We start from the raw sequence: 17,514 nt of genomic DNA, 5'->3' as shown, positions 1-17,514 counted from the left end.
ACAAACTTCCCCTTCAATCCTTCAGACAGCGACTTGGTTGAAGATGATCATGACACTCCCAATGTCCAGGAATATTCCCCATGTCCGGTTTTCCCACCTCACTCTCCCACATGTGATCGAGAATCCGTATCGCCCAATACTCCCAGCTTCACCCTCCACATGTGGTCGCCGCAGCGACACACATCCAACATGCCTACGCTCCGACTCCCCTCACCTCACCTCCAAGCTGATCCGAACGACAGTCACTCGCAGAGGACACACTCTGTCAGACGTACTACGCTTCTAACACTCCAAATATATAAATATATATATATACAGGAAACCATAACTGTTAGATTGGTGTAATCAGTAAAAGCTAACTATTACCACAGGGGACAGATATTTTGATCAGGAAATCTCCAGCAGCCACATTATTATCACATCAGTCTCCCTGACTTTTTGGACACTCTTTACCAAAAGTCAACATCCGGGAAAAAAAGTACTGCATCAATAACCAATACACAAAAACACACAGAAATTCAGATGCATTATGGATTGTTCCCATAACTGCGCTTGCTTGCCTAAACTCTCTCTCTCTCTCTCTCTCTTTGTTCTCAATGATTTTCCTGTGTGTCTAATCAATAAGAGACGAACCAGAGCAGGGCAGGGCTGATTGTCCTTGTTGTACCGATGAAAAGGGGGGTATTAGACACATCCAAAATCCAATCTCAGGCCAGCAAATTGCAGGAAGGGCTATAGTGCAAATGTGGTTCTGATTCATCTGATTAGTGGCAACTCTAGCGTTTGACTAAATTGTGAATTCATAGAGCAGTTTCTACTTTAACCAACAACAATCTTGGTATAAAATGCAGTAGAATCAGGCTTTCAATCTACTATCTGCATCACAAGTCTATTAGACAAATAGTGATATATGAAATTCAGAAGATAGCACTGCCTGTGGTGAAATTTGTTGAAAGCATGAAGGGAACGAAGAGGAGAGAAACAACAAAAGACAAAACAAAGAACAAAGTTAATTTTTTCTCTGCCAAACTTGCAATCAATCACTGTATGAGGTTGACCTAACCACATACAAAAAAAAACCAGACACTGTTCAAAACCATCATGCGTGTGAACTGCTATTCTTTAAGGGGAAGTGTAGTGTGAAGAAACGATTTCCCCAAAGGCACAGTTCAAAGAGATTGTGGCTCATTCTAAATTTTAATGATTTCCAATTACTTTGACACAAACCCTGACTTTTTAATCAAAAAAACAGCTAGGGGCGGGCTTACTTCTGAGTTTTTTGGAGCTAATTAGGTGGTGTACTTTGTGATCCTACACCATGCTCCTCCATCTGGCTGCTCACTCGAAAACCTGGTTAAATCAACTCTGCTCCGAGACTGCTTCAAAATGAGCATGGGAAGTGGACCTAATTCAGTTCACATTGTTGTTTCTACCAGGCATTAGAGGATTGTAACTTCAATTAACATGTAAATGTGAAGTGTACTTCCTCCTAATGTTTATGTTAAAGACACTGTGGCTCTGGCTTTTGGCCATTAAAGTATTCAAGATAAACATTGTGCCATGTGCTCAGAATCATAATCATGACATATTACTCTGTTAATATCCACTGGTGTTTAGTCTATGCAAGCTGCAAGGTATTGTTCATAAAAAAACACAGCTACGTATATATTATAATCTCAACATTAGATCAAGTTGTTTGAAAACTTTTTTAGAGTAAAGTCAATTGTTGGATGTGTGGGTGAAAAAGGGGAGAAAAATTAAGGTCAGAAGGTTTATCATCTCACCATTCTCTACTTCAAGGGCTCATTAAATTTTACAGTCTGTAATTAGGTTCAATTGGAAGTGCCCCTAGGACCCAGTGCCATTAAGTCATATTAGCACTCTTGTCATTTCGGGACCTACTACAGAGAAACATGTACACATAACAACCTTTGGTCCCAACCTCGAACCAGAAAGCCACAGATCTGTGTATGTATATATATTAGGATAGGAAATAATGTAAAGTAATGTGTGGATTTAAAGTGGAAGAAATGGATGAAATGAAGGCAGAGTAAGAGCACAGTTCTCCTTCTACACATAAAGGTCAGTCTTATACTTGCTGGGATGGAAAGAAATATGGTTATGTAATATGTATTACAATTTTGTTTTAAAACAATAGATCTCTGCCTATGTTAAGAACACTGCTGACCATCATTTTTGCTATTTAATCAGGTGCTAGAACATTAACCTGCCCACTTACGGAAAAAAAAAAAAAACAGCAGTTGAACTAAACATATGTAAGTGTGATAAGAACAACTTAAACTGAGAGAAACATCTTTGGGAAGAATGCATTTGGCATGTACATTGAGTTTGACTCAAGTCCCTTCTGCTAAAATGGCAGAGCGGTTTATGACCTATACTGCAGCCAAACCAACAGGGGATGACGAAGATGTTATGGCTTCATATTTTGCGAGCCATCATGTCATTCATCTTTTTATGTACAGCCATTGGGGTTGAAGATTTTCAGGGATTGCAGTGTTTGCATTCACAGGGGGTCCAAATACATTGGAAATTCTTCTATTTAGCAATTTGTTGTGAATATATGTGGTCACCCCCCACCACCCATCATATTTTTGTGGGTTTAGACAAATTCCAGCAAACTTCACCTTGTTGAATTTGTGGAAATCAATCAAACATCTGAAAATCCTTGTGTTCAGATTTATAAAAATGAGTTTGGACTCAGTGTTAAAACTTGGAAATTGCTCCAAAAATAAATTAAAAACTGCTGTGGACACACACTGTTTAACCTTCCCTGGATACACTAAACATTAACTCTCTTTTCTAAAATCTTTCACATCACTGTCTTTCAGACACACTATCAAGATAGAATAAGTAGGTGACTTGTAAAAAAATATATAAAAAAGATCTCAAATGATCCTGTATATGATATTTCTGTGCCTCATTTCTAATAACAACGTATTATGTAAATAATACAGAAATGCATTATGTGCATGCTACTCCTACAAGCGTTTGTGTGAAAACTGCAGTGATTTTTTCTTCTCTTTTAAATTTGGCTCCATATCTGATATCTCCATATCTTCTGCCCAAAGTCCACTTCTTAAAATGTTAACCTACTGTATTCCAACCTTTCTAAATAAAATCCTTTCCCATGCCCCTGAATCTGATAGGGCTTTGCGGTCCTATCTATCCTGAGACAGATACATGGAAAAAGAGCCAGGGATAGGGGAAGGGGCACAGAACAAATCCTTCTCTGATGCCCTTGCCCGTGTTGGGGCTAACTCTCTCCAGGGAGCCTTCTCATGACCCCAGGACTTGGATAGAGGAGAAGGCGGCGCAGAGCGAGGGATAAGAGGATGAAAGAGTGGAGATATTGACTGTACAGCATATTGTTTCTCTCTGTCCTGATGTAACCCAATGTCCGCTGGCATCAGCGTGGTGATGTTGCTGTGTGAGAACTTTAACTGTGCTTTGACTTTTTGTTAGTTAATTGTTGATTGATTTTTGTCTTTCTGTCAAATTAGTGCTCTTCCTGCAGTGTTGGTGCCCCCTATGGCACAGGCAAAGCCTTGAGCTGTCCTCTGGATTATGCTTTTTTATGTGTTTTTGCAAGGTGCCTATTGTACAACAGATCCAAAGATTATTTTTTTGCCTACATTACTTTGTGACATTTTACCTTTCATTTAATATTTTTTTCTACTTCCAATTCAATGTCTTCTTTTGTGGTTGTTCACAGAATATTTCAACTTTTACCCTCACAACTTCTTTGGAAGGGTCTTTTGCCCACATTATTTAACATCATTGTATGAAGGTAGTAACTTTGCCAAAGGGCTACTAAGATGAATTATTCTGATTCATAATTAACCTTTCTTTGTTTCTGAACGGTTGGTTCCATGAGATGACCTTCAATGATTTTTAAATATTATCATTTTTGTCAGTTATAGTTTTCCTACTGATGGAAGGGGAAACGCAGAGATAACCTTAAACCTCACCAGCAGAAAACCTGATGAGAAATGCAATACATTGCTACCGCCCAAACTGGTTGATGGACAAGTGATCACTTGGAGATGCTGTGTCTTAACACCAGTGTTTATCACCAAGGATAGACACAAAAAAAGAATCTTAGGGATTAACACCTACTGTAGACAGAAATAAAATAGGATTAACCTTTAACATATGCAAATTAAAACACCGTCAAGTCTCCCTGGCTGTCTGACTCACTGTCAATCTAGCTTCCCAGCGACTCATTCCTCTTTACCCCAGTCTCTGTCTACACCTTTGGCAGCTTACAGTCAGTGTTTATTGAGGGATTCCAGGACTCATGTCACTCACACACACAAACATCATTTTGTTTTTTGAGACATTCTCCTTGTCTCACCACATCATCAGTGTTTCCAGTGACACACTTTTCCACCCCATCTACTTGCCCTCTCTCTCTCATCTCAGGAATCTGTTCCTTATTCCCCAACGATTGATAAGCACAACAGTAACAAAGGTGGGAAGCTACAAATATTGAGAACAGCCTTAAGTTGTCAAGCTACAAATCACAGTGAATATGAATACATGTCACAGAAACAGTTACCAATCAAAAGTTAATCAAGAAAAACCTTAAATATATCTTTTTTTTTGTTGTTTGTTTTAGTGAAATGATTTTGCATGATTGGTCCTGATTGATTTCACTTGTTGGTTTGATTAAGGCCACATTCAGACCAACAACAGCACTACATGGAGAGATGTTGCCTCTTAGTTTATTTTAAACACACGACTGTCCTGATGCCACAGGAGCTTTTGCATCCTGTCTCAATGCTCATGCTCAGAAACTAGTATGCAGTAAATTTTTGTCTGAAAAGCCTTCAACACTGTTTTTTTATGTTATCCTTTCACACTGAAGCCAAATGCCCTTCAAATTGTTGTGCAGGAATATGTTACAAATAATAATTACCATTATAATTGGTTGCTATAATTGCGGGTTTGTGGGGTGAGTTGCTGCCCCAAGTGAAAGAGTTTAAGTATCTTGGGGTTTTGCTCACGAATGTGGGGTAGATGGGGCGGGAGATGGACAGGCGGATTGATGTGGCGTCAGCAGTTATGTGGGCATTATTCCATACGGTTGTGGGGAAAAGGAGCTGAGCCATAAAACAAAGCTTTGGATTTAATAGTTGGTCTACGTTCTGACCCTCACTTTTTGGTCATGAGCCCTGGGTTGTGACCAGAAGAATGAAACTGCAAATACAAATGGACAAAATGAGTTTTCACTGCATTATGACTGGCCTCAGCCTTGGAGATAGGGACATCCAGAGGGGGCTACAGGTAAGGCCGCTCCTGGGAACCCTCTTTGGTAGGTTTACCTGGTATACCCAACTGAGAGGAAAACCATGCATTAAAATGTGTCATCTTTGTAACTAGGAGCATTTCTCATCTGCGAAAGGCTGCATCCACAATTTTGTGGTTTTTCACAGTTAAAGAGCAACCTCAGCCATATGTTGTGCTGCTGATGAAAATCAGTTTTATTATCAAAGTTCCTCACTGATTATATCAGTAAACTGTACCTGCTACACCTCTTGAACATTGACAAACTCCCTCATCACAGTCATCCGCTACCAACTTTTCTACAACTACAGTACTACGCCCTTTTGTTTGTTGTTGTTTTTGTTGGCTGCCAATATATTGTCAGTCCCTGATTAATTTTTTTCCCATGTTATTAAGTCAGTCATTGTCAAGAATGCCTCTTTAAGATTTTGTACTTTGCTGCTTAAAGAAGATGCCAGCCACAGCACTTTTTCCAAAGCGACCACTTTCTGTCTGCCTCCCGGCCGCTCCCTGTACACTTTTAAGTAAGAGTAGTGTAAACATGGCTTGAAACGATCACAAAAGAGGCCTTGAAAGTGTATGGCATAGCATCCTGGAGTGTTCTTTTGAAAGCAGGCTGCTGAGAATTGTGTGTCTGTGCAACTACAACAACCCAGTTTTACCACTGTGTGTTGTGCATTCCAGTGTCTTTGACTTCAGTCACATCTACTATCAATGGAATATTCTTTAAATGGTCACTGCCATTGGCACATTGCATGACTTAAAGCCTGCCTATAGTTACTTCTACTTTGACAAGGAGTTGTTTTAGAGGAGTTGTTTTTGTGCAACTCCTCTAATTTCTGGGAGTCTGAAAAGTGGGATTGGAGCTGTTTGATTCGTTAGCTTGTCAAATGCCTATTTCCCATATTCAACCTAGCAAGTGTACATTTGGCCAAATTAATGTTAAGAGTCTGATCTTTCATCCACTCGCTCCAGTCTGATACATTGTTACCCCTGCCAAGAAGATTGGTTTGGTTTGTTTGCTTATTAGCAGGATGATTCAAAAAGTTATAGATGAAAAAAGAAGAGGACAGAGATATGATGAGAAATAGACAGATACTGTAGAGAGAGAGAAAGTTCCAACCATAAAAGGATTAAATTATTGTTTGGAAAAAGGTGTGAATTTGGAAGAGAAACAATACTATAATATTACTTTTGAAACCATCTTTACCAGTAGTCTGAACTACCTCCTCAAATGTAATACAACTGAAAAAAATAACCCTCATGGTAATGGCTACACTTCAGTCTATTTTTTTCTCTACCATTTAACAGCTAATGACTGGTGGCAAAAGTGTTGGAACCATGTAATCGTCTTTTTATCAGTGTTATTTTTCTGGTCTTTGTATTAACCCTGCAGGAGATGCAGAAGGGAGATCAGTGAAATGTGTGTGAGAGTATGTAGGTTTTATTTTCTGCATGTCACTTCCTGTTCCTTAATGAATTCATGAGGTTGCGGTGATGTATGTGTGTGTGGTGATAAGATGTTTACCTTCATGCATGTTTGAGCTTTTAATGTTTTTAACTCATTAATTCTCTGAAATTGTGCTCTTGGGCCAGTTGCTTTTCTTTTGTGCTTCCAATAGTCTATTTTTATTTGTGCAACTATAAGGATTTCATTGCATGTGTTTATAGATATGTGTGGATGTGTGTTTTTTTTGCGTGCATGCATGATTGGATGAGTTTAATATTAATTGTCCATATTTATTTATAGTCTTCATTGGAGAGTGTTCTTTAAGCTAATGCAAATAAAAACAGCCTATATATATTAGTAACTGCTGTGTTGAATTCACAATAGGGCTTGCTTTCCTTACTTCACCATAGGACTTCATCTAAGGTTTCATCCCCTTTCTTACCTGCACTGACCTGTCCACTGTTATCTCCTCTATTTTCCCTCGTTCTCTCTGTAGATTTCACTTTGTTTCATTCAACTAATCTAATTTCTTCTAGTTCACCCAGTCCTGAAAATGCCACCCCCTCTCTCTCTGATCCCTCAACCTGCATGGGGTCCTATTTCCTCTAATACCAATTTTGCCTCCCCACAATTTTTTGTGTCACTCTGTTCTGTATGTCAAGTAAATTCAATTTCCCTTTGTTCCTGAGTCCCATTTCATGTCTGACTTTTTCTTTAAAGGGTATTGCTTGGAATCATAGAATGAGAAGACAAGGGCAATACTGGGGAATGAGAGAGGATGAAGACATCTTGTGTGATTCAGGAATCACAAGATACAAGCATACTGAGCCACTGGGACACCTCTTTGTCTAAGTCACATTAGTTTTTCATATCCACTGCATACAAAACATGAGGGGCAATATTTAAGGTAGAATGAATATGTGAAAGAGTAAAAAGACTGACACAAATGGAGGGAAAAATTTGTTGAGGTAGTGCTAAAAAGTCAACTCATGTGCTAGTTCAATGTTTTAATACTTCTCTGTCAAAAAAAAAAAGCCTGATGCACACCATAAAAAAAACAACATATTTTTGCTAAATCCCACTATCTGCTGTTAAGGGCTCAAACTGCATGCAGGAGTGAGTTCAATTCAATCTATTCTCCTATACAGTAACTCCCATACCATTTTGTTCTATCACCAATCTCTGCCCTTTGCCTTATTTTTCACCTATCTTAACTTCAGCCCTCCTTCCTCTTGTAACTGCCCTATATCTTTTTTTTTTCTTCACCTGCAATTCAGTCAATTATATCTCTGTAGAACTCTCAGCATATCCTGGTTTCCACTATACCTTATCACTTCGTTGACCCCCCCCCCCCGCCTCTTATTTTTCTCTCCATCCCACATCTCTTTGCATTCCTGCCTCTCTGTTCACGATTTTGTCTCTGGCATAAAGGGGCAGTAAGCGATTCTGGAGAAACCTTGTCCCTTCCTCTGTTGTTTGTTGTGCACACACACAACCGACAGCTAGCGGACCATGAGGATATATTGGCTGATTTTGATTACGGCCCCTTTAAGGCCACTTCTCCTCAGTCCTGTCTGACAATACCCAAATGAGGATGAGACATTAGTCATTATGGAACTTCAACGTGTCCCTTAGAGACACCCAAAACACTCCAGGAGAGGGGTTGAGGAGAAGATGAACACAGACGAACAGTTAGCTAATGCAGGGAGACCAGAAGGTTGAGCAGCTGCTATTGGAAGCAACATTTCATCAGTCTGAGCAGTGCCTTGCCCGTGTTGCATAAGCATTATTGAGGAGCTGTCTCTGGTCAAAAGTGCTTTGTTTCATTCTGTCTTTTTTACCCTTCACAATATCTGTCAAACTAAAGGATAGATCATGACCTTATGTCACTTACCATCATCTTGAAAATACCCTCTCCACATTAGTTAACATCATTTTAAAACAAATTACTTTCACACAACATGTCAATTCAAGTAACAGATAATGAACTCAATAATGTATTGGAGCCATTATAGGTAAAGGTAAATAAAATTCAGAAAAGAACTCCAGTCCAAAAATGAATACAAAACCCTTGGTTATTCTCTGAGATCATAGTGGAAAAAAATAAGGGATTTGTGGTAGAGCAGGACAGACACGACAGACAAAAGCTATATCAATACATCGCAGTCAGCAAGTTGTTTTTTTCTGAAATGTCTGTACAATCAACAGGCTAATGGTAATAGATGTATTATTATATAAGTATAATTAGCTTAAGGGATCCACTGCCAGCATGATAATTGGCAAGTAGAGGTTAATTTTATTTATTTATTTGTACCTACAAAGGCCCTAACATGGCTTTGTTAATGAATATAATGAATTCCAATCAAAAAATATAATGATTTATAATAGCTCTTCTACTTTGCACTACATGTGTTCAAGTCTATGTATCAGGGGAAGACTCGACTTAGTAACAGCCTGACCTTTGTACCCAGTAGCCCGAAGGGATGTAGTTCCCTCTGTCACGCCTGTCAGACTGCCAATCACCAGAACACCTCTTTCTGCAGAGAGCTGATTACAAGTCATGAGCACACTCTACCACAGGGCTAGCTAAGCTAACCTACGGCGTTCTATATTAACAACACATGTGCCCCTTAATTGTCATTTGCGGTGTCACTATATTAGTAATAATGCATGAAAACAGACACTTCATAAATATTATTCCACACATAAAATATTAACAAGAAGAACTCGGCAAGTAAACAAATGTGTGTCTGCTGCAACGCACACACACGCACACGCACACCTACACACACATGAAGTCATATGCATATTTAGAACATTATTTAGAGTACTTACTTTAGGTCTTGGGATGGTTCTGCCCTCACATGTGAAGTCTCTACAGAATGGCTGAACACCACACCTTCGTTCCCTGGAGAGAGGGTAAGAGTGCATGAAATTAAGGAAATTAATTCACATGTGTCTTTTGTGTGGAAGCCTGCTACATATTGCCTCACATTTCTATTCTTGGAGTTGAGGCAGACGCTTTCAATGCATAATATACTGTTTGCATCTTTCTTGTTTCATACGGATTATGTCAAAATACATTAAAGTTTCTGGGAACAATAAATACGTGGTGATTCTGCGTGTTCAGTGTTTCCGGACATGTTGGATGGCACCTGTCCAGGTACACAACACCAACTATGGAAATAAGAATAAGGCCACTAGTAATCACAGATCACCAGCTGCTATGGCACTGGCTCATTCACATTACATGCAGTCTCCCACATTATGTAGTCTTTGCTGTACAGCTCTCACTAGTGCAGAGAGCAGCAATGTGAGGAAAGTTACATTATCCATCTGAAAATATAAAAAAAAATAAAGGAAAGAAAAGATCTTTCTGCAAAATAAGTAAATGATTGTAGCATTGCATGCCTCCACTTGGCCCTCAGCTCAGTGCATGAGCTGAATGAATGAGTTCATATTCGCATTCTTTCCACTGTTCAGTCTCTCTTCTATCACCTCCATCAACAGCGATGACAGTAACGGTCACCTCTAGACCTCCCCCCTTCAACTCTCCCTCCAACCGCTGCTCCCTGATTTCTCCAGAGTGCCTCTAATAGAAAAATCTCACCAATTACCCAGGTCGGTGTGTGTGTGTGTGTGTGTGTCTGTGTGTTTGTGTGAGTGAGTGTTTTCTATCTGTATAGTTGGATGTTGACATTCATTTCAGTTTAGAGGAGCGTTCATGGTGTTAATGGTGATAGAAAAAAATGAAGAACAGCTAATGTTAACCCAACAAAGGAAATGAAAGAAATAAAATGATGTTCAGGTGGTCTGCAGCATGTGTTATTATTAGTGTGAACCCCTACCTGTGACTCTAAGCTTCTCAGTGCCGATGGTTATCTCATCTTCGTCTGCTGAGAACAGAACTCTCTCTCCATCCGCACTCCTCACCTCAAACCTCTGACACTGAGCCTCCACCATCTCTGAACCTGAGGAGGTGGGGAAGGGGAGAGGGAGATAGAGACATAAAGAGAGAGAGAGAGAGAGAGAGAGAGAGAGAGAGGGGGGTGGTGGTTAAAATTGACAGCAGAAGAAAGCTTGCAGCACATAAAACTTAGCATCTGGTGGATGTTTTCTTCAAAAGGGTCGTGACAGAATCATTAGTACATTAAAGTTTAGCCTCAACTACCACAGAGGGACTTGAATTCACAACCCCCAGCAACTGTGAGATTTGTCTTTACTGATCATATTGTCTATATTGACAGTATCAGACATATTAGACAGAATGTTCAATTAATCATACTCTGGCAGCTAGTATAGTTTCATGAGCGACTGTGGCTCAGGAGGTAGAGCATGTCGTCCACTAACCAGAGGGTTGGTGTTTCGATCCCCTCTTCCCCCAGTCCGCATGATGGCTGTGTGTAGAATATGTGTGTGAATGTAACTTGTAGTGTAAAGCGCTTTGAGTGGCCGCTAGGACTAGAAGTGTTGCTATATAAATACAGTCTATTTACCATTCATTTAAATCAAATCAATCAGTTCAGTTGTTTTTGCGTAATCCTGCTGACAGACAATCAAACCAGTGGAAATGAAAAAAAAAATAACCTCCTTGGCGAATGTAAAAATAAATACCAACTGTGGCACAATGGATAATCCAAAGAACAAGCTGTGCTGCAACAATTCTTGACGGAACTACTTTCCTACTGAAGAAACAGACAATAGTCAAACTGTTGACGGTGTGCTCTGCAGATTAGTTACTTACTTTCATTCGTGGTGAGGTTGTGAGATGAGAGACCTCGGTCATTTGGGTTAAACAACTCTCAAAAAAGATTTCATGAGTTGCTTATGAACGTTCATTTATCATTTTACATCAGCCAGTGGTACAGGTAAAATAGAATTAAAACAATTCAGTAAGTGTTGATAAAATATATACCCACACACACACACACAAGGGCGAAGTGGTCTCAGGCATCATGGTTATCAGTTATCTAAAAGCAAGCAGCAGGCTTTAGCATTCAGGTATTATTTGTTACTAATTGTTGTGTTGGACGAAGCACTGACACTGACATTGTTCCAAAACTCAATGGATTTGTTGCTGGTGGCTTTTCAATAAAATATTGGCAGGGGGGTCTGAAAACTGATAAATCGACTAATAAAGTTGCCAAATTAACCTTTAGTGGTGCCAATGTCACTTTGCTTCATGTAAATCAACGTTCCTTTTATTTTGTGATTGGGGTTGTGATACACCACTTTTACAACTCTGCTGAGGCAAAAGAAAAGTCTCTCTCTGTCTCGCCTCCATCCAATTCCTTCACTGTCAAATAGTGTCACGAGTGTCAATTAGAGACGCAGAGCGCCTGGTCAGTCATAATCAAACTTGGTAAGCAGCCATCAACCTCAGACTAAGCTTCTTTTCTCATCTATCTTTGCCTTTATCCTGTCTACCTCTCCCACCTTAAGCCTCTCACTCCTCCACCAACTGTGTGAAAAAGCAATTGACATTTGTGTTGAATGGTGGTTTTGTGTGTGTGTGTGTGTGTGTGTGCGCGCGTGTTGAAGGGGTGACGATGGAGATGTGCTGTGCTAGTTGCCGTTTCAGACATCTTGCTAGTTCTCTTTGGCCGTTCAGCTCTTGTCCCATAATGCAGCTGGCGGTGCAGATTTCCAGGTCAGCATATTTCTTTCTTTAAGATTTGTGATTAGTCACAGGAAATGTTTGTCTTGTCTTCTCAGTGGGGGTGAATACGAGTTAATGAGAACTTGGGAAAATATAGTCTGTAGGGATAAAAAGAGGAAAGTGTGCGTAAACCTACCTACTCTGGCTCAGATTGGCTACTATTCATTGTTGGGTCACATTGTGTTTAGATGGTTGGTTAGATAAGCTTAGACAAAGAAATTATCAGGCTCAGAAAGCCAATCAGAGACACACTAGGGACATGTTTTCAAGCAATATCGGTGTGTGTGTGTGTGTGTGATCACTTAAAGTAAAGAACTGCAATCTGACAAGCATTACTGTATGGGAAATTAAAGAAGGTTTATGGGTTCTCCTCATGTCTGTTTTCTTTCTCTTCTGTAAAAGGTTTTTGAGTTCAGCTCTAATTGATGTCAGTAATCCTCTGAACAGCCAACATAGAAGAAAGGCTTATTATAGCTGTAGTCAGTTCTGAAATGTTTGTTCTGAATGTCTGACAACACTGACAACAATGAAAAGAATAAAGAATAAAATGCTTCTAGAGCAATCATAATATAATACATATACTTTAAAATGACAATGTCATCGTACTAAATGTCTCCCATCATTGAAGACATTCTACAGATTCAGCTCCGAACGACTTGATGGGTGATATGTCCAATAATAACAATCCAAACTTTATCTTTTTCTTGTTAGCAATCTGTAGGTAGCTCATGTTAATTCTGGGTAAATGAAATGCTTTTGGTCAATTAGTTTGCTGCCATAAGTGTCTCTCCCACTGTAATTCTGCTGTCAACAATAACAGCAGGAGTCCTCGTTAAGCAGACATGTTAATTGGTGCACTAATTTAAATAATCACTTCCTGACAGGATCCCCTCTGCCGACACAAGTAACTTCATCTGCAGGATCCTTCAGTAATAATAATGCCTTTAGAATGTATCACTAATGAAGAGATGTGCAGGAGAAAAGGATTGTGGGGAAGAACAACATCTTGATATTAAAGAACATCTGACTGAGGTCCAAAATCAGATCTGAACTCAGGAATGTGACATGATCTCGAGCCTGCTGGGCCACGCTCTACTCTGCGGATATCACAAGCATCATCCATTGATATCTGCCTGATGTCGCGGGTTCATTACTGGTTGTCTGACTCACCAGATGTAGACTGTGGGTATAAACCTGCCATGGGGCGACTATTGTAGGCGGCATTCTCCTCCCGTTCTGCTCCCAGCCCGTTATGTTTTCAAAATTCCCTTTGCTATTGGAAGCAACTGAAGCAACGGCAGAGCAAGTAACCTGCACGCTGAAAGTGTCTGGTTTTGACAAAGATTTGGATCATGCAATCAAACAGTTGGCAGCGGGACAAAATTAGGACTAGTGGGTGACCACAGCAGAGCACTTGGCTGCCAAAGATCCTGATATTTCCCACAGGAATTGTTTGTTTCTGTTTCTGAGTGGACTGTGGTCTGAGAGCAAACTGACCAACCACGGTATTACGTGATAGTACATATGTGATCGTAGCATGAATTTCAAAAGCCAAACTATCAATAAATCCATCTGCTGTTCAGGAACTTATGGTATAATCACTTTGTGTAAACAATCTATATACTTATTTACAATTATCATCTTCAGGCAACCATGGGATGCACATCAGCGTGTACAGTAAGTGTTGGGATTTTAAACCAGAATAATCAGCCAGTCAAAAACAGTTAAAACTGTTCATAAAAAGTAATCATCCTGTCTGTCGTTATTCATCAATTCCTGAGTTCTATGTGCCAGCATAGAAGTTTAATTTCCATCACATGGATCTTGATGATACTCTGATGATGCAGCACATGACATCATAAGAACAGTTCAAACACAGACTGAGCTACCTCTCAGTTTGTTGACCGCATTGTTACTCCTCTTACTTAATTTGTGAAAACTAAAAAACAATGCCAGTGTAATCACAAACCAGTCCAAAACTAAAATGTGAATGTATTTTTCTTTTCACTTTTTCAGACTTTCATCAGGTGGCCATAACCATGAGTCAAATTAATGGTTATACTGTATATTGTGTGTGCATGGACAACTGCTTACTTTGTAAGTTATGTCAGCGTTTTTTTACAACTTGTTTCAAAAAGGAATTATTGCAGGTTTTTAAATTTTGCTAAATGGTAGAACAGTGCGAAGGGAGGCCTACGCACATATACAGCAGGGACAAAATAGCCGTGTACTCTTGCGTTTTTTGTGTCTCCTAAAACAACAAAGATTGCCATTACATTTTCAAAGGGCGAACAAAGTCAGTTTTAATGCCAAGACGGGACCGACTCAGTGTTGAACACCAGACTTTCCTATCCTCGCCAGCCCCTTGATGGTCACTTATGTATTATCTAGGTTCCTTTCATCAGAACTTTCAATTTACTTTTTTTATATTGGAAAGATTCTTCTCTTGTTCATGCATTTCAAGTTCTGAATAGCGTAAAAAACAAAAGGACTATTTTATTATACTTTCCATGTACTTCAATGGAATTCTGAATTCTCCCATTTGTATTCTGTAATTAGCGAATAGAGGACATTAAACTGGTGCCCATGTAACTTTTATTGCTACTGCACATTAAAGCATTGGGGCCATTATAAAGTTATATGGGCTTGCTATCCTGGATTTTTAATTCCAGGCTTTAAATTAGGGCTTCTAGCAATGAAGGGCTATGACGCAAGAAGACACTGTAAAAGGTACAGAGAAGACTGAGGCGAAGCAAAGTAAACACTGCATGCATGGTTGATTTTCCCAAACAGGTCAAGATGAATGTTTAATTAAACCAGCTTCAATGTGCTTTGTGATTAAGTCTCCCCACTACTCCCACCATCCTTCTCTCACACTCCCAGAGATAAGACATCACAGGAGTAGGTGGAACACTATGTTCCATTCATACAAATATTTGCAATCTACAGGGGATTCTGGTCTTGCACACCGTTTCTGCGTATATCCCATTCATATTCTCAAACCGTGACAAAAACAAAACTCATAGATTTAGTCCGTTTATGACTCTTGGCATGTAGATAGAAGTCAGACATATTTTGTCTCATTTAAATCACTCTGGGGTTTCCTAAGGTCAAAATTCTGGCAATATGTTAAATGCAAAGCAAGGCTTTTTAGCAAAATATGACATTATATAACTCAGACTTTAGTGTCACTGTGCTGCTTAAATGTGGATTTTATGGCTGTTTTTAAGATTTCTCTGGCTGCTTTTAATGCTTGGCTGGGTCTGGCCGTTGGCTAAATCACTTTTCATCTTTTATGAATTGGAGTAGAATCTGGGACCTTCAGGCGGGGCCCATTCAACATCTACATGGTGTATAGTGTTAGAGGGACCTCAGGCCTCTATAGCAGGGGCCTCAGCTAAATCTCCTTTCCACAACTCAAGTCATAAGAGCAGTTCTGAAAGGGTATGTCCAATAAAAGAAGATGCAAGGGTATAACATCTTTACCTCTCCCATTACTGTGTTCCTGGGACACACTTTGTCCTAAACTGCATGATAACTGGCCATTCTTATGATTTGTGCAGTAGTCAATGTATACTATATATGGATCTGATGTAAGCCTGTATAATTATAGTGTGAGTTCAGTTCCAGAGCAGTCTATTAAGTTTTCAGATTGTGGATTTTCCTAAATCAAACTTAGATTTTGTCTTGATATTTTTGATATTTTCAGGCACATTAGTTTTCTGTTGCTTATCCAGTCTATCAGCAAAGCTAGAGGATAAGTCATTTTTTAAATTGTGTGCACTCATAAATCTGCTTTTGAGAGTAGGATGGCAACATGTGTTGAGTGCTAGGCATGAAATTTATCATTAGTCAGATTATCCTTGAAATCTCCTTGAAAAGTTAGTTTGCAAACAATGTTTCTGAAATGTGTTTCAATTTAACTCTAGCAGCAAACTCTCCCTTAAAGTATATTGGTTTTAGGCCTCCCATTGGCAATACATCAGTGACCAACATAGTGCATACAATGCAAGGTTTTGTATGTATGCATACCATTGGACATACCCATGTTTGTACTTCAAATCATAGACAAAAAGAGGAATGGGCCAGATGAAGCAAAAACACCACCACAGTTACTGTGATGTACACACGTTCAGCAATGGACAGCAAACATGTTGTATTCACACTTCACATTGTTCCATAATATGCATAGTAGCAAATGCTTGTAGTTTTGCTTTTTTTTTTTTAAATTTACAGTTAAAATTTAATAGCAATGCATTACAACCCTCAATGCCAGGTAATTAATTTTGGCTTTGACTGGATTTCACTAGCTAAACTTCCTGATTTGTTATTCAAACATGGCACGGTTTATCAGTGGATTAAGATGAGCATTCTGTTGAGTGAGCCTGGCTGATATGCTTGTCAGTTCCCTTCCTGTCTAGAATGTCAAATTTAATGAATATTCAAAAGCCCAGTGGGCGCTTTTGTGTGTTCTGCAAGGAGAAAGGTTCCTGAGGGGAGATTTGTGCAAACCACCTTACGCAACGCACAGCATATGTTTAGAAATATTTAATCAAATGTTTCTGTCTTATTTTAGGAAATGATATTGCTTCACTCCCACGAAGCAAATGACTGGGTGGATTTGGTTCCATGTTAGCAAGTGAGCCCTTGTGGTTCTGAGCAAGGAGACAAGAACAAGAGATCAGCAGTTGGAACTAATGTCAAATGTGCAGAATCTACCATTTACCTATTATTTTCAATTGAATTAAACCTTCCCTGTTTGGCTACATGATCTAAATCTATGATTTTACACATTAGAAAGATCTGAGGTCGGAGCTGAATCATGAAAATCTTGGTTAAATGTTATACATTTGTTCATCTCATTTCAATTGAGTGCAACTACCAACTGTGCAATTATTGTTGCTGCTCTGAATATAGTATTCATATTCTATATGTTGTACATACCTTAGTGTTTTTTTTGTATCCTGCTATCCACTTTGGTACTGTGACACCCGAATTTCCCAGTTGTGGTACGAATAAAGGATTATCTCAGTTTATCTTAGCCTCTAGGTTACCATGAGATTTTTGGAATAACTGAGAAGTAAGAAGTAAGAAACCA

At 39.2% G+C, this 17,514-nt stretch overlaps 1 protein-coding gene across 2 annotated transcripts in view; it reads right to left on the bottom strand.

Moving 5' to 3' along the window:
• LOC118313099 (zeta-sarcoglycan) overlaps positions 1 to 17,514 on the bottom strand; it is a 274,953-nt gene that overhangs the window by 32,337 nt on the left and 225,102 nt on the right. For both annotated transcript variants that reach the window (XM_035638350.2, XM_035638349.2), the window contains exons 5-6: positions 10,606 to 10,728; positions 9,593 to 9,665 (exon numbers count right to left, since the gene is read on the bottom strand). In XM_035638350.2, the coding sequence (XP_035494243.1) occupies positions 9,593 to 9,665; positions 10,606 to 10,728 (196 nt within the window). The remainder of the gene's footprint in view (positions 1 to 9,592; positions 9,666 to 10,605; positions 10,729 to 17,514) is intronic.

The sequence above is a fragment of the Scophthalmus maximus genome, chromosome 8, assembly GCF_022379125.1.
Source record: "Scophthalmus maximus strain ysfricsl-2021 chromosome 8, ASM2237912v1, whole genome shotgun sequence".
Classification (NCBI taxonomy): domain Eukaryota; kingdom Metazoa; phylum Chordata; class Actinopteri; order Pleuronectiformes; family Scophthalmidae; genus Scophthalmus; species Scophthalmus maximus.
This window is presented reverse-complemented; position numbering and strand designations above follow the sequence as displayed.